Source organism: Sceloporus occidentalis, unplaced genomic scaffold (genome assembly GCF_023333645.1).
Source record: "Sceloporus occidentalis isolate IW3139 unplaced genomic scaffold, rSceOcc1.0.p SCAF_3, whole genome shotgun sequence".
NCBI classification, from domain to species: Eukaryota; Metazoa; Chordata; class Lepidosauria; order Squamata; family Phrynosomatidae; genus Sceloporus; species Sceloporus occidentalis.
Genome location: NW_028316983.1, coordinates 133059138 through 133077711, shown reverse-complemented (window position 1 = coordinate 133077711; position 18574 = coordinate 133059138). Strand labels below are relative to the sequence as shown.

The following is an 18574-nucleotide window of genomic DNA, read 5'->3' as shown; positions in this document are numbered from 1 at the left end:
TCAAGAAGCACTGAATATGATAAATGATAATTTAATTCTCTCATTATTTTATATGTTGGAACTCTAAGTATTCGCTATACCAAGTTCAGACACTGTGAAGGGACCACATCCACTCTCCCAATGCATCCAGAAGTGACAGCACACATCTTTTGGTTTCATTGTTGGCAGATTTTTGGGCATGGGCAGGGAACTGCCATGTTTGGCAGCAGTCTGGAGCGATTTAGGGCCAAAAGAATTGCCAAACAATTTTTAAAAACCTTTGGAGGAAGAGAGTTGAAGCTGTCAGGGGACTGCAAAATGGGGCATGGCCTACACTTTCCCTATCCTTGTTTTAAATGATAATAAACAAGAGAAAGAAACTGTTGTTATAATCCCAACAAGCTTGTTACAGAACAACTATAAGGACCTATCAAAAAAGCAACGCTTCTGTTGTTAGGAATAATGATTAATATAATATAATTAATAATTGGGTAGACCATGTTGGCTAAAAATGTGAAATGATACACACCAAGAAGATGGCACAATACGCCAGAAGTCTTTATTTAGCAGTCTATGGGCTGCATTAGAAACAAGCTAAGTTAAAAGAGTGTTGCTATTGTTGCTATTTATTTATTAACATCCCACTTTTTGCTCAGGATTGGGACTCAAGGCTGCTTATGAAAAAATTAAATAAAAATAAGATATAAGGAAAATATACAAAAAAGTTGTTATAATGCAATTAAACTATCCCTAGAATTCAAACTTTTAAAACAAACACAGACACAAATAAAAGACAATAAAACATACATTATTAAAAGCTCTTGCAACCAGTTCCTAAAAGCCTGCCAGAACAGAAAAACTCTCAGTTACTAACAGAAAGATGGCAAGGAGCCAACCTAGCCTCCTTAAGGAAGGCGTTCCGAAACCTGGGAGCAGCCAGCACAGGAACTTCTGTGTTTCCATCAGATGTGATCGTGAAGTTGGTAGAACCAACAGGACCCAGGAGCTTGAGCAAGCTTATATAGGAACACATGGTCCTCCAGATACCTGAACCTGATCTATATCAGTTTTCATAGACCATAACTTGAATTGTACCTGGAAATGGACCAGTAGCCCATGGAGCTCTTGTATCAAGGAAGACAACTCCTCCCTGTAATGTGCCCCATTCAGCAAACCTGCTGAAGCTCTTTGGGCCATTTGAGCACAATCGGCTTCAGTTTATGGAATGAGAGATCTCAGTCACCCTGTCCTCAACAGGTCTTGCAGATTCAGGGCCATGACTTCCAAGATTGAGTCTATTCATCTGGAATATGGTCATCCTCTTTTCCTATTGCCTTCTGCCTTACCAAGCATTATTGTCTTTTCCAGTGAGTCATGTCCTCTCATGATATGGCCAAAGTACAATTTAGTCATCGTAGTTTCTAGGGAAAGTTCAGGCTTGATTTGCTATAGGACACATATATTTGTCATTAGTAGTCCATCCTGCTCACAGGGCTGGGAAGACAATGGATGTTCAGAAGAAATTTGGGATTTGAATGCATAGACCACCCAACCTACGGCTAAAACTTGCTCCATCTGACTACTTCCTGTTACCAAACCTTAAAAAGAATGTGAAAGAAAGGAAATTTTCTAATGATGATAGCATCAGTAGAGCAGTATTTCAGTGACCAGACATTCAGATTTTTTTTAAGGTTAAATTTTTCTGAAAAATAATGTGCCAAGTGTGATGAACTTTGGAGTGAATATGTGGATTAGCATGTAAGTTTCATGGCTCTATGTCATTCCCTTCTTGGTCAGGCTGGTAACTTTTCAGTACCTCCTCATATGACCTGTTCCTGATGATTTATTTCTTCCATGTGCTCTGATTACAGTTTCTGTTTCACTTTCTAAAATTGTGGATTCATACTCATATGGCTCTTCCTCAAATGTATCTGTCACCATTTCATGTCTATTATATTTCTTCCATGTATTATTTCAATCGTCATTTTATTTCTGCTTGATCATGCAATGTGTTCCCCTGTTCATCATAGAGCATCTCCTTTTTGGTTGTCAACTTCTATTTCTCTGCATTGATTATTATAGTAGTTCTCCTTGTCCCTGCCTACAAGTCACTGAAAGCTCATTCAGGGTTCTGACTCTATTTCTATCCCCTTTTACTTTTGCTTGAAAAGTTTAATCTGTCATACATTGAGACTTCTATTTCTTTCCGGCTACAGATTGTGTCTTACTACATTCCCCCCCGATGGTGTCTCCAGCTTCAGTTCTTCTGGCTCCCAATCAATCAGACTTAATAGTGCAAATCTATTTTTCACACTCTCTTTAAATTCTACAGTGAAGTTCTTCAGGTTGTATTTAGGCACAATGGTTCATTTAGTGTTCTTTAGCCGTACTCTAATTTTTTTTATATTAGCAGTTCATGGTCTGTGTCACAACCTTCTCCTGGTCTTGTTTTTTGCAGAGAGAATGGAGCTTCTCCATTTTCTGCTTCCAATTATGTTGTCTGTTTGATTTCTATATTGGCAATTAGGTTACTATATACAGTTACTTATTGGGTTTCTTGAAAAAGGTTTTTGCAATGAACAACTTTTGACCTCACAAAAGTTCAGTCAGTCAGTTTCTTGCTTCATTTCATCTTTGATTTTGCTCTGTTTCCTGTTTTTGCATTCTAATCACCTATGATTAAAAAGCGGTACTGTTTTAGTGTGTGATCAATTTTCTTCTGGACTCTAATACCAAAACTTACAATTCATTCTTCTTTGGCCTGTGTAGATGGAACATAATCTTGGATTAAGGTTATTTGGCTTCTCCCATGATGTTTCAATCAGACTTTGCATCATATCCTTTGACTGCTTTTGCTACATCTCTGCTCACTACATATGTGTTGTACAGCTTCAGCTTTTCTTTTTGCCTCTGAATACATTAACAGCTGAACATTTCAGTTTGTCCAGTTACATCATAACCAAAGTGCTACCCATAATAGTCCTCTGCTCTACCCCAATAACTCCTTGAGTGCCACTTGACCTGGGATTGAGGGTGTTATAGTAATTCAAATGGAACTAATACAAGTGTCAGAATTAATAGATCAAAAATTTCCAGAGACAGGCACAGCTGGCACATTAGCTTTAACAGTGCAAATAGCAACAGTGAGTACATGTCTATACCACTTACCAGTGCACTTAAGCACTCCCTAAGCGGTTACAAAGTATAAGCTAATTGCCCCCAGGAATCTGGGTACTCATTTTAGCGACCTCCTCGGAAGGATGTAATCCTGAGTTGAGCTTGAGCCCTTTTGCTGGTATTGAACTCGCAACCTTATGATTCGTGAGTGAGTGGCTGCAGTACAGGCATTTCATCATTGCGCCACCAGGGCTCCTCCTGGCAGCTGTAGAAACCTAGGCATCCAGACTCAAAATGTGATGAGTATCCCCAACTGGCCTGTTTAATGAGTCAGGAGAAGCAAGACCTGGAACTCAAATGGTGGCTCTCACCCCTCCAAGGGTCATTTCAATCTCCTCAGGCTGTACAAACTGAAAAGTATCCATCATTACTAAATCAATAGGAGCTGCTGGACCTGCATCAACTATAGGGTCCACGTGTGAAAGACTCTGAGATATTTTATCTGTAAAGTACTGAGCAAATTCTTCACAATGGTCTGTCAAGTGGTCTGAATTCTCTTATAGGCCAGGTTGTAAAAGAGCCCTAACCACTTAAAACAGCTTTGCTTGATAGCACTTTGCAAATGCAGTGGTTTCAAAGGAAAAAAAAACACCTCTCTCACTCACTTTCCTTTTTCTGCCGGCACTCCCACTGAGACTTCAGATAAGCACCAGTCTGTGCAGGGACGTAGCCAAAGGGGGGTTTCTGGGATCTGGACCCCCCCCCCCATTCAGCAGGAGGAGAGAAAAGGGCGCTTGTTGGAGCGTGCGTGTGCACACTCGCAGCCCCAAACAAACGCCAGGGCGCCACTTGCTCTTGCTCTCCTCTAGGCTTCAGGAGGAGCAGAAGTGGTGCCCTGGCGTTTGTTTGGGGCCTGAGGGGGAGGAGCCAAAAAGCCCTGGAGGAGAGGGAGGGAGGGACAAGAGGCTGCATCAGGCTGCATCCACACTAAAGAAATAACCAGATTTGGCAGCGATTTAACTCTTTTGTGGCTCATGGCTATGGAATTCTGGGAGTTAGAGTATGTTCTGGGGTCCTGATATCAAGGCTTGGCTCCTTTCTGGCTCATGGTTATGGAATTCTGGGAGTTAGAGTATGTTCTGGGGTCCAGATATCGAGGTTGGCTCTTTTCTGGCTCATGCCTATAGGACACATCCTACATTTCAGACTTCTGCCCAGAAGGAATTTCAAAAGTCCTCATTTTTTGTAAGATGACCAGATGTCCTCCTTTTCTAGGACGTGTCCTATGTTTCAACCTTCTGGCCTGGATGAATGTAAAAATGTCTTCCATTTTTGGTAGGATGACACACGTCCTCCTTTATCCAGGATACGACACACATTTCAGCCCTGCCTAGGAGCAATGTCAAAATATCCTCCATTTTATCAGGGTGACCAGACGTCATCCTTTATCCCCGGACACGTCCTACATTTCTGCCCAGGAGGAATTTCAAAACATCCTGGTTTGTTTAGACCGTGTGCCTTTTCCAGCCTTTCCTTGAGGCTGAGAGTGTGTGACTTCCTTGCCTAGTGGGTCTTCTTGGTTTGTTCAGATAGTGTGCCTTTGGTGACTTGGGTGTGTGTGAGTGTGCGCCTTCAAGAGGTTTTCTTGGGAGGTTTGTTCAGAGAGGGTTTGACTTTGCCATCCTCTGAGGCTGAGAGAATGTGACTTGCCCAATGGTTTTCGGGATTTGCCTTCACCTTCCCTTAAGGCTGAGAGAGTGTGACAAGTGTTGTGATGTCCCTTGTGTGCTGCACCATTTGGACATGGTGCATGAGCCACGTCATTGACACGTACCCCATGTAAGATATTTAGCCTTCTCTGTTGGAGAGAATCAGATTTTCATTGAATCCTGGTCTCCAGAGTCATAGAATCGTAGTTGGAAGAGACTGCAAGGGCCACCCAGTCCAACCCCTTTATTCTGCCATGCAGGAACTCTCAATCAAAACATCCCCATTGACAGATGGCCATCCAACCTCTGCTTAAAGACCTCCAAAGAAGGAGACTCTGCTGCACTCTGAGGAAGGAGTGTGTTCCACTGTTGAACTGCCCTTACTCTCAGGAAGTTCCTCCTAGTCTAACACACAAAGCTATATCCCAACCTCTTATCCAGGAAGAATGTTAAAATGTTCTCCATTTTGAGCATGACTGAGAAACATCAATTTATATTGTTTTTTATTAATGTTTTTGGCTTTCAGTTGGGTGTGTTCTCCATTTTTGAACATCCTACAATTTGTCCTACATTTTGTCGTGCATCATGTCCTACATTTTGTGTCTTGGGGGGCTCTTAGCCTCTCAAAATGGTGGCACTTAGTCTGGACCCCCCTTCCCAAAATCCTGGCTATGTCCCTGGTCTGTGCTTCATCAGATTTACTTTGAGATATCTGTCAACATCACTCTAGTTGCTGTTTCCCTCATTTTGTTGCCATTAGCTATCCTGAGGCTGGTTTGGCTCCATTCCATAATAGGGTTCAGGAATTATCATGGTCAGGAAGAATCATGTTCACTACCCTGGCCATTTCTCCATTCCAGAGATCTGACAGGGCTTCAGTAAAATTGCCACCAAGGTGACAAGAAAATCCCTAAGAATCATCAGGAAACAGTTTAGAGCCATTCTCCTGGGGTGTACAATGTTGATATGTTCCCCACTTTTGTAAAGGTTCTGAGTCTAGTAAGTTTAAATCTGACCATACAGTGATCTGTCTAATGGCAGTAGAACGATAGAAGGCCCCTCAACTCACCATCGTACTATCCAGCAAAGAAAACAAGATCTAAAGTGTCTTCAAACACCACTTGAAACAGAACCATGGTTATCAAGGAAGACATGAAGTCCTGAGCCCCTTCTGATGGGACAGTTTCAGGATGGATGTTGAAATCTCCCAAACCAACAAGTCAAGAATACTCCAATACCACCTTAGCTAGCTCAAGAAAAAGATTGTTGAATGGCAGGGTGTGCAGTAGACCAACAAAAATCCAGATCTGTCTTGGCCATTCACCTTCAAATACAGAGACTTGAACAAAGCAGATTGCAGGAAAGGACACCCAGAAAAAATCCCGGTAGGCCACTGTGACTTCATCTCCACATCTTCAGATTTTATGAACTTCTGCAAAAGCTGAGAAAAATTAATACACACGCACACACACACACACACACACATCATCCAATCAGATCTCACTTCATTAACTGTTATCCTTCAGTACTTCGACTAAAGCTGTTTTAGATAACACTAACATATTTTACTGACCTCATTTACTGGGGGTAAATATATAGTCATCATGACTGGTAGTTGTTGATAACCCTGTCCTCCATGAACCAGTTGAATCCTGTTTTAAAACTATCCATGTTTGTGGCTATCACTGCATGTTCTGGTAACTATGCACTTGTTATATCTTTTTTCTGTTCTGAATCTTAAACCATTTAACATCTTTGGATGACACCAGTATTAGGCAAGAGAGAGAAAACCTCTCCCTGTTCACTCTTTCCACAACATGCAGAGTTTCAGAACATCTTTCAGAAAATGATTCTGATTAGAGACTCGTGCAGCTGGTATTTTCAAGGATATGCTTACCTCTGTTGATGTCTTTCACATTTTAAAATTTCATAAATATGCCGAATAGTACAACTGCATACTAATTATGAATTAAGCATTTTAGGTTGCTAAGGCAGTAAAGTAAATTTAGGTTTAGAAAACAATATGTATTGTACATATTTCAATATTCTCCCAAATTTCCTAATTTTTCCATGGAAACCTGTGACTTCAAATTTTTTAAAAATTTTACATCTTGCGACATGGAAACCCTTTTTTAAAAATAGCGATTCTGTTCCTTCTTGAAGGAGCAGTCAGAAAATGGGGCTCAGGGATTCTTGTTTGACACCATGGCCATATGGCCTATTTGTTGTTGTTAACTGCCCTTACACTGAAGATGGCTCATGGCAACCCTGTGGATAAGACATCTCCAAGCCTTCCTCTCTTTCTGCTACGCTATCTTCGGCCCAATATAGACGGGCCCTTTGCGGCGTGCCCATGAGGGTAGCACGTCATGGGCATGCCACAGCTGCATGGCACCATCCAGATGGTGAGCGCAGCGATGATGTGCCAGCAGTGCAGCATCCAAACAGCGCTGCACTGCTGGGACATCACTGCATCATCGCTGGCGCTTTGGGGCAGCATGCTTTTTTTGCAGCACACAAGCGCCGCGCAATTTGGTTGCTACAGCGCTGCTGGGGAGCAAGGAGAGGCGCCTCCTCAGCCCCTCTTTTTGGCACTCTGTACAGTGCCATTATTGTCTTTTCTAATGAGTTGTGCCTTCTCATGATATGATCCAAGTATGATAGTTTCAGTTTGATCCTCTTGGCATCGAGGGAAATTTCAAGTTAGTGCAATTCAAGGACCCATGGTTTCCTTAGCACTCTTCTCCAGCACGACATTGCAAATGAATTTATTTTCTTCTTATCTGCTTTCTTCACTGTCCAGCTCTCACATTCATACATGGACAATTCTAACTTTAGGGTTCAGCTGTACAGCCTTACACAATCTTTTCTAGCTCTTTCATGGCTGCCGTTCCCATTCCTAGTCTTCTTCTGATTTCTTTACATGATAACTTTATGTATGGTCTATGGTGTTCCTTATAGCTTTATGTTGTCCTCTGGTTTCTTTTACATATATATGAAACTTCTGGGAAAGACTGAGGTTTTGGTTTAGCACCAGTAATCTGTTGATAACATCCAATCATCTCATTCTTCTATCTAAATCCAAGAAATCTGTTATAATTCTCAATCTCTGAGGTCAATAATAACCTGGTTGAAGGAAAACAAAATGAAACCTAATATGAATAAAAAAGGGATGCTTTGTCATTTGAGAGACAGCTCAGGGAATAGGGACTCAGCCTGTGTTCAACGGTATCATGATTCTCTTGAAGACTCAGGTTCACATACTGGATGTACTCCTGCCTTTTCCACTAAACCTGACTGCCCAGGTTTTGGAAGTGATGAGGAGTAAACTTGTGCATATAAGGCTGGTGCACCAATTGTGCATACTCTTGAAGATGTCTGATCTGATCACAGTGATACATGCCTTAGCCAAATCCCATTAGCATTAATGTAACATGTTCTACATGGTGCTGCCTCTGAAAACTGTCTGGAAATGTCAGCTGTTCCAGAATGCTACAGTCAGAATGTGGATATAGAACTAGTCATAGCAAGGACACAGCTCATTTCTTACAACAGTTTAATTGGGTTCTGGTCAATTTCAGAGCTCAGTTTAAATTGCTTGGTTATGACCTATAAAGCAGCATATAATTTGAGACCAGGCTCTCTGCAAGACTAGATTGTCTCATATGAACCTCATCAGGTTTAAAGATCTATAAAAGAAGCTGTTCTCTTGATACTACCACCATCAGAGGCACTTTTGTTGGGGGAACAAGAAAGGGCCTTGCAAGTGGCTATTCCCAGGCTTTTGAACTCCCTTGCCAAGGGAAACTAATCTGGTTCCCTCTCTGTGGTCCTCCCATCAACTTGCAAACACATTTTTTTCTTTATATTAACCTAAAGCATTAAACTAAATTGAATAAAATAGGTGCCATTATTCAAAAGAAATCTATAGGTTTTGTGTTTTAAATTCACGTTTATACATGCCTAGTGTTAGTATTTTAATTTATATTTTAATATTGATAGTCACCTTAAGTACAATGTTTGGCAGAAAAGTAGGATGTCAATTAAATAAATAAAATAGCTTCAGAATAATTCTGACTAATAATGCCTAAATGAGTATCATTTCTGTACTGTGAAAAAAGGCGGATCGAGTAAAGTATTTGGAAAGCTGCATTCTCAACTTTGTATATGCTTGTAAGGAAACATTGGAAAAGCTGTGCAGATATTCAGGAAAAGCTCTTGTGCACCGAATAACTTGCTGATGACAAAACAAACATAGGCATGGACTTTTCCAGCCCACCAAACACGTTAACTTTTTTAAACAGTCTGCTTCATGCATTTCATTTTAAAATACTGAGGTAAAATGAAATCTGAAATTGACAAACTGGTGTTTAAGAACATGGTGGCATGTGGTATCTTTATAAGAAGACAGGACTGAGTTAAGCATTCTAATGCTCCCCATGGTTGACTTGACTTATTAAAAACATCATTTAAAACATTAGTGAAGTTCTGTTTAATTATCATTTTTTATATTGGACTAGATTCCCAGGGTGACATCCCTTCTTCTGGGAAAGATGAAGACTGGTTCAATTAAGACTCAATCTCTTTTAGCAGAGTTCAATAGCAGAAGCGCTGAATCCCTTAGATCTCTCTGAGACCAGTCTTAGCAAAGTAAGGCAAACAGGCAGCATGCAAGTTTCATAATTACATTTAAAGGTACATTCAAAGACATGCAGTGCTTAATCCCTGGCTAACTGCATGAGAAGAGGAGCCGTTCATCCAGGCCTGCACTCTCAAGGGAGGAGGAAAAGATGAAGGCATCTTATGTGCTTGCAAACACACCTGGAAGGTCTTCTGGTTACATGGCATGGTTGTTTAGATACATCTCCACAATAAGTGAATGAGCAAATGGAGAAAGTTTTAGAAACAGCATGTAGATAATAGAGGCATGCAGGAAACTCTTACTGTGTAAGGCCCCATTGTTCTAACAGCAAATGTGTGAAGGGGGTTAAAGAGAATGCTTGGTTGGGTAGTATTTTCCAACATTTCTTACATTATTGTATAATATAACCCAAATACACCTTCAAAGATATGCAAATAAAAGCCCAGAAACAACCTTAATCCAGTCCAAGCCCCTGCCATGCAGGAAATCTCAATCAAAGCTTCCTCGATAGATGGCCATCCAACCTCTGCTTAAAGACCTCCAAGGAAGGAGACTCCACTACACTCCGAGGGAGTGTGTTCCACTGTCTAACAGCCCTTACTGTCAAGAAGTTCCTCCTAATGTTGAAGTGGAATCTCTTTTCCTGGAGCTTGCATCCATTGCTCTGGGTCCTAGTCTCTGGAGCTGCAGGAAACAAGTTAACTCCCTCCTCACTATGTCATCCTTTCAAATATTTAAACAGGGCTATCATATCACTTCTTAACCTTCTCTTCTCCAGGCTAAACACCTCCACCTCCCTAGGTTGTTCCTCATAGGGCATGGTTTCCAGACCGTTCACCATTTTAGTCGCCCTCCTTTGGATATGCTCCAGTTTCTCAACATCCTTTTTGAACTGTGATGCCCAGAATTGGATACAATATTCCAGGTGGGGCCTGACCAAAGCAGAGTGGCACTATTACTTCCCTTGATCTAGACACTATACTTTTATTGATGCAGCCTAAAATTGCATTGACTTTTTTAGCTGCTGCATCGCACTGTTGACTCATGTTCAACCTGTGGTCTACTTGGACTCCCAGATCCCTTTCACACGTAGTTTCATTCAGCCTAGTGTCGCCCATTGTCATGCCCAGCCTGGAGGACGGCTTGGAGGACTCAGAGGATGAGCTAGAGCCCCTGGGACCTGAACTTGTAATGGAGGAGCCAGAGCCCCTGGGGCTTGAACCTGTAATGGAGGAGCCAGAGGCTGGCCCTAGTTCTGCTGGAGCAGAGTCTATGGCCCCTCCAGAGATTCAGCAGTCAAGTTTGCCTGGTGCCGAGGCTGTGGACGTGGAGGAGGATCTGGGCAGTGTGCCTACCTTCAATGAGCGTCGAGCAGAAAGAGAGGGCCTTCAAAGATCTCGGAGGCTTTATCAGAAGCGTCTTCGTAATCAGACACAGCTGAAGGCCGGTTCCTTGCCTTCTTAAGCACCTGGAGCATGTGTGGTTCTTTGCCAGTGGATATCTGACTCTTTTAGAGGAAAGACTCTGTCTCTGGCTCCTTTGGCTTCTTGTCTTGACTACCCGGAAACCTTGACCTTGGACTGCTTTATCGATCTGCCTATCTGTTGCCCTGAACCTCGGACCGTCTGACTATTCTCTTGGTAATCCCTTTTGGTAGAACTACTGTGAATCTCCAGGACTGTGTAGCTTACACAGACTTTGCTGTGCTGGGAGGGGGTTTGTTTGTTTGAGAACTAGCTGCCTTATCAGCCCTTTGGCTGCTTTCCCGGACACCCATCCTGTATCTGTGCATTTCATTTTTCTGCCCTAATTTCATTTTTCTGCCCTAAGTGCAGTACCTTACATTTCTCCATGTTGAAGTTCATTTTGTTAGCTTTGGCCCAGCTTTCTAGTCTATTCAGATCATTTTGAATTTTGGTTCTGTCCTCTAATTTGGTATCATCTGCAAATTTGATGAGTATGCCCCCAATTCTGTCATCCAAGTCATTGATAAAGATGTTGAATAGCACTGGGCCCAGGACAGAGCCCTGTGGGACCCCACTGGTCACTTCTCTCCAGGATGAAAAGGAGCCATTGCTGAGCACCCTTTGGGTTTGGCCAGTCAACCAATTACAAATCCATGTAACAGTTACCTTGTCTAGCCCACATTTTACAAGCTTGTTTGCAAGAATGTCATGGGAAACCTTGTCAAAGGCCTTACTGAAATCAAGATATACTATATCCACAGCATTCCCTTCATCTAACAAGCTGGTAATTTTATCAAAGTAAGAGATAAGATTTGTCTGGCATGACTTGTTTCTCTGAAACCCATGTTAACTTTTTGTGATTATGGAATTGCCTTCTAAATGTTCACAGACTCTCTGTTTAATGATCTGCTCTAGAATCTTTCCTGGTATTGATGTCAGACTAACTGGACGATAATTGTTGGGATCCTCTTTTTCCCCCCTTTTTGAAGATGGGGACAACATTTGCCCTCCTCCAGTTTGCTGGGACTTCTCCAATGGCTCCAATATTACATTTGCCAGCTCTTTTAATACTCTTGGATGTAGTTCATCTGGTCCTGGGGACTTATATTCATTTAGATTAACGAGGTACTCCTGTACTATCTCTTTACTTATTCTGTGCTGAAATCCCCCTATTCTGTCCTCTGCTCCATTATCCTCAGGCTGAGCACCCTTTTCCTTTTCTGAGAAGACTGAAGGCTGAAGCAAACAAAGTGTTGAGTAATTCTGCTTTTTCTCCTGTTAGCATTTTGCCACCTTCTGTACGCAGTGGCCCTACCACTTCCTCCTTCTTCCTTTTGCTGCGGACATACCCAAAAAAGCCCTTTTTATTGTTCTTAACCTCTCCAACAAGCCTGAGTTCATTCTGCGCTTTAGCTTTTCTGACTTTACCCCTACATGTGCTCGCTATTTGTCTGAATTCCCCTTTGATGATTTCCCCATTTTCCATTTCTTATACATGTTCCATTTAAAAGTTAGCTCAGTTGAAAGTTCATTAGTCATCCATCCTGGTTTCTTGAGACATCTCCCATTTTTCTTCCTCATTGGAATTGTTTGAAATTGAGCCTTCAGTATCTCCCTTTTGAGAAGCTCCCATCCGTCTTGAACTCCCTCCTCTTTTTAGTATTCCCGACCATGGGATCACCTCCAGTATTTCTCTAAGTTTACTAAAATTAACTCTTCTAAAATCTAGAATGATTTTATACTTTTTAAAATTAATGGTGTTTTAATATGGTAACTTGTTCAATTGTCTTTTAATTTTTATCATCATTTTAAAGCTTTATCTTGTTTTAGCCTTGGTATAAGCTGTCTTGGATGGCATGTCACGAAACAGGTGGGATAGTAAATAAATAAGTAGCCACTATTTTGCATATATCAAGCTTTAAAAACAAGGAATCAGCCAAAGTATATGTACCAAAGTATAAGAAGATAAAACAAAGCTTTTCACTCTTTCATAATTGACACTATAATGACAGTATATGCAAGTGAGGAATGAACCTGTGAACACCCCTCTAAACATTATTGAAGCAATGTGAACTCAAGGCCAAATGTGATCCATGTACAAAGGATGTGTGTATATGTATGTGTCTGTTTCTATATTCAACATTTAAAAGAGTGTGCATTCAAGAGGAGCTGAACCCTTCCCCCCTGCCCTATGTACCCATGATCCCATCAAGAGAACCCCTCTTGTTCCCAGACTGTCTCAGATACCAGAGGTAAGCCAGGCTGGGAGAAAAGTCCTTGAAGTATGCACTGCTCTAGAATTCTTCTCAAGGGTAGGGCCAGCTCCCCTTCACACACAAAACGTCACAAAGCAATGCTAAGTGTTTTGGAGTATGCAAAATGGTGACTATGTGTCAGTGTCAATGCAGCTGCTTCTGTTATTACTTGCAGAGACAAAAAGAAAACAAAGAAACCCTTACGGAAAAAGAAAACTTCTGCTACAGCCATTGGGAATAATAAATCCTACCTTTGAGAAACTCTTTCTCCTGGAGAAATCCAGTAAAAGTATCCCTCTCCTATTTTTCTGCCCCCAAACAGTTGAGCAGGCTCTTTGCTCATGCCTATAATAGCATTTCAGAGTATTTAAAGTGCTTCATTTATTATACTGCTATCATCTTTGTAATGGAACACAGTTCAGTGTTCTTATGACAAACCAAAAACACTGTGGATGAGATCTCTCTCAAACCTTGGGACTGAAGGAGGAAGCGGCCAGCACACGTTCCCTTGCCCTTCCAGTGCCTCAAACCGCTTGCGCACTAGTGCTCCCCCCCATTATTCACGAATTTTTTGGATTCACGAGGTCCTCTGCCCCAACCCCCACGAATCCAGAGGGACAACTGTATTTTGCTTGTACACCAGCTTGTACAGAGTATCAAGCAAACATTATGGAATATCATAAGCTTTCAAGCATATTTAGCATTCAGCTTAGGATAATAGTATACATTATGGGGGTTACAGAACACACGTATAATCTGCTTCATCACTGATAGCAGAGAATGGATGGGAACCTAAGGGAATGAAGCAGAGAGGCAAAGGGAAGTGTAGAAGACCATTATTATTATTATTATTATTATTATTTTATGTATTTATATCCCACCTTCCTCCCGGTGTAGGGACTCAAGGGGGCTAATAAAATTTAACAGTCCAAGTTAAAACAATACAAAGCATTAAAAATACAAAGTAAAAAAAACAATTAAACAATTTCAAAAAGTTAAAAACATTACATATTCACATTTAAAATTTAAAAACTCTTTGAGCTAGAAGGGCAAGGGCATTTTTGGCTAAGGAGATGGAACAGGAGTGGAGTGAATCCTAAAAGGTAGAGGAAGATTGGATTTTACAGTTGTTTGAATTAGTCACCCAGCCAAACAAAACATATGCTGAAAAAAAAAATCCTCAGGAATAAATGCCTGCTATTTCCATAGCTGAGGATCATATAAAATACCATGAAATAACTAACTTTTAATAGGCACATGGCTAAACTTTGGGGAATATTATATTTTACAGAAAATATTGTCTGCTTCCTCAACAACCTAGCAGTTAAAACAAGAAAAAAGTAAATAAAATGCCACAAAAATTATACTGAATGACCTGCATCATTACATAATTGTAACTTTGGTTTAAAAACAGACTTTAAATTAAAGCCAATGCAATTTAGTAAAGAAACAGTGACCCCCAATGGTCATCATGGTTCTGTGCAAAGAATGAATGAAGGCATTATCAGAAGCATATTCATTACACAGATACCTTAAACATCACAATTTGAAGTCAAGCAGCTATCACTAATCAACCAATGCTTTACTCAGATGTGCAAACCATTTTAAAACTTGGTTTCTGTTGGGCGGTGGGCACTTACAGCATAATCTTATACATGTTTACTCAGAAATAAGTAGATTTATTGCCTGTTATGGGTATACAAAACTGCAGCTGTAATGGCTTGCTTCTGGAAGTCAACAGTGCACACTGATTTACAAGTGAAATACATCAGAATATTTGTATATAATTTAGCTTTAACACTCAAAAGTTGCAAGGTAAAAAGCTAAGAAAGAGACATTGCCTCTACCCAAAACCTTCAACAATAGAATGCTACTGACCTCCACTGGTCAATTGTATGGCTACAGAACTATAAAATGCCACACACATTGCAGTGCAGCCCTTGGTGTAGAGACTAGGACAAAGCTAAAGATATCCTTTTCTCCAAATTATTTCATTTGTTTAAAAACAATCTGTTTTCTTTGACTATATATTATAACCATCACATTAGTGAGTCAGAGCTCAGTTTAAACATCTTTGTATTAAGCTGCAGAAATCTTGCAAGAAAACAATTTTAAGCTAAGATACAACAGGGTAATATTTGCTAGAGCAGAGGAAGCTGTGGCATGCATCTCCAAACAAAAGGGAACAAGTGGCCTTCAATCGAAGAGCAGCTTCCTATTAAGACTCACTCCTTCGTACATTATGCCTTTCATCCCCACTCAACCACAAAATGATTTTGCTGTAGGCCACACAATGGTGGAAAAAGATTTACATTGAAGGAATCTTTAATAATAAACTGTTGCAGGTCTGCCTACTTCCCCCATGATTTATAATACAATAAACATTGGATTCTATTAAGTCTCATGCACTGAAGTTGCACTGGAAAAAAAAAGAATATGAAAGCACTCAATTCTTCCCATCTCCAGTGCCATAATAGTGAAATGAGCATGGATAAATGTGCTAAGAGTATCTCTTTGCATCTTTTATAGCTTGTGTGTATTAATCTGTAAAGCTTATTAAGAAAGTCATTGCTATGCAAAGCAGCACCCAATCTCTTTCTCTTGCTTTTCAACAGAGTGCAGTGTTTAGCCAATAGGACTCTTAGGCCGCCCCTCATTCTGCATTCATAACATGCAACATTTGCACAATGTATCTCTCAAAGACTGCTGAATAGAAAGCCTTAATACTCATGTAAACAACTGCAAACCAATTACTTAATGAATCAGGCCCACGCATAATGAGGTGCCAGACAAAGAGCTATAAATGCATTTTTGTGCCCAAGCCTCTGCTTTAAAGTAAAATCCCTCAGCTGTAGTTTGGGCTTAACTAGCACATCATAATTATTGTCTCTAGGACATCAGAGGAAGCCATTTTTTTATTTAGGTCCATCAGGGTATTTTTCGAGGTCACTCATCAGCTCAGTGACTAAACATTGCGAAGGGGAAAAAAAATAAAAGTACCACAGTGGTACTAGACTGTTATGTTTATTTTCAAGTACTGGGTTTCGAGACCACTTGTAAAAGCAATAAAGCGCAAGAAGTGACAATAAGTGGAATCCTTAGACATCAGCCTGTAAGAAATTTCACTGTGTCCCAATTGCAAATAAGCACTTGAGTCATTTCCCATTCTTTCACACTTTATTCTTACATTGTGCTTGTAAACATCTTTCTAAGATAGATGTCAAGTGTAAAATAGCAAGTGTTACTAACTGATTTGATTTTAAAAGGCATTGTATTTCCCTGTTATTGAGGGAAATAAAATGCACACTATTCATTTTAAAAAATAAGTAACAGTTCATACTGTAACGTGAAATGTATTTTCTCCCAAGGCTAGGGCAAGAAATGATATGGTGCAGTAAATGTTTCCCAAATATCTGTCTGCCATGCATATAAACATTTAGAAATAATCTCGGTGCTACTCAGTGCATTGTATGAACTGCATTTCAGAAATGCTGGAAACTGCCGGTTTATATTATAATGCAAACAACTGCCCTCTAGAACATTCATTTTTTAAAAAAGGGTTTGTGTAATTTATGCTCATGCCACTTCTCTTATACAGGAAATAATAGCTGAGAATGCCTTCAAATTTTAGGATGCTAGATATAGCTTCCTCAAATTATTATTCTTTCAAATAGCAATGCCCTCTGGAAAATGCAATTTTAACTAATTCTTTTTAATAAATAAGCTCTTGAAAGTGTTACTTCCCAAGCCTGCCTCCTAAAGATCAGATACAGAATGCTTTATACTATGTAACATGCAAATGCATTACTGTAACACATAATACTGGCCAATTAGTTTTATTCCAAACCCTGTACAGAAAATCAGTTCTTCGCAATTAGAAAAGAAAAGAACCTTGAAAGATAAAACATATCATCATGAGAACTGCTTAGCAGTAAAAGGCATTATCATACTATACGTCTGTGTATAAACACATAAGTTACATATCAGGCATCATAAATAGGAGTTTCCAAGAAAGAGAAACACAAGCAGAGCCAAGCTATGAAAGTGCATTAATAATTATTATGTAACAATCTAAAGCCAATCTAAAGTCCACAATTGCTTACTGTGGTTCATTTGCTATTGCCTTGATTGCTAGTAATTTGATTCATGCTGCTAGCAGGGGGAAAAAGTATAACAAAACATTACTCAAAGAACTGAAAAAAGATAAATTGCACCTCTTTGGGGAAAAAGCAAGGACATTAATTAAATGTTCTCAATTTGAAAATACAAAAGAAGAAAGTAACAAATAATCTAGTATCAAATACTTCTTTAAAGGACACAAAAATACGTATTGAGCTGAAGCTCATTTACATTTCAACTACATCCAGAAGACGACACACCACTTTATTTCTTCAAGACTTTATGTTTTACGTCTGCCCTTTTCCTGACAACTTCCATTGTATGGTCTCTAAGTAGTCCTACTGAGAGCAGCTGTACACGCTAATTTGTGGTTCACTGAGATGTCAATTGAGTCTTAAAATGAGAAAACAACAGCTGCAAAACAATACCTGGCTTTAGTGCAAATATTTTCTAAGGTGTATAAAATTTTAAATTGTTGTTTTAGAGAAACAAACATCTGAACCGTAGCCCTTGGATCAAAATATTGTTGCCAAGGGCTCCATTAACTTACTAGAAGCATTTCTCACTAGGTTGAAACTATTCGGAAATAAAACATTTTAATGACTTTACCTTGACAAAGGGCTTCTTCTTTCCGGAGATGAAAAACTAGGCTCTGAACTGGTTCCATCGCTTTTCTGTTCTTTTAAACCACTGCCATCAATATTCAAACCTTTAAAAAGAATAAACACCAAACACTTTTAATTACTTGTTGGCTAAATTAAATTAATAGCAACCACACAAAGTTAACTTCTGACCTAAAGATGCCAGCAGGAATGGATTCTTATATAGGAAACAGGGGAGGAGAAAAATTAGCAATATATTAAGAAGAATATTTTTAAAAACAATGTAAGAAAGTTCAACTAGCCTATAAACAAATTTTTGACATTTTCCAGTGCTAATATTTACTTGATGTTAGGTAGAACAGTGGGGTATAATGAATAAAACCAACATTTTCATAGAGCTTCAAAAATATTTTATTTTTAATAATAAACTTTTCTCTGATCAAATAATTTCCAAAAGCACATTATAAGATATTCCTGATGTTGAGATCTATTGAACATACTACTGAAAAGGAAACAAAATGCTAAATCATGAGACAAAGCCCTGGTAAGCAATACAGCCCTTGGATTTTCTTCAATTTATCATGGTCTCTGTCTTGCAGTACCATTAAATATTATAGGCATGCTCCATGCCATACTATCCTGAACAAAACTGGGCACATCTGATTCTGGAAGCTAAGCAGTTAGG

General features: G+C 39.8%; 2 protein-coding genes across 4 annotated transcripts in view; one reads left to right on the top strand and one right to left on the bottom strand.

Moving 5' to 3' along the window:
* LOC149316829 (thrombomodulin-like) overlaps nt 1-18574 on the top strand; it is a 902913-nt gene that overhangs the window by 787576 nt on the left and 96763 nt on the right. The gene's annotated exons all lie outside the window — the stretch shown is intronic.
* LOC149316830 (centrosomal protein kizuna-like) overlaps nt 1-18574 on the bottom strand; it is a 90119-nt gene that overhangs the window by 8890 nt on the left and 62655 nt on the right. For all 3 annotated transcript variants that reach the window (XM_089516360.1, XM_089516362.1, XM_089516361.1), the window contains one exon: nt 17897-17996. In XM_089516360.1, coding sequence (XP_089372486.1) covers nt 17897-17996 — 100 coding nt within the window. The remainder of the gene's footprint in view (nt 1-17896; nt 17997-18574) is intronic.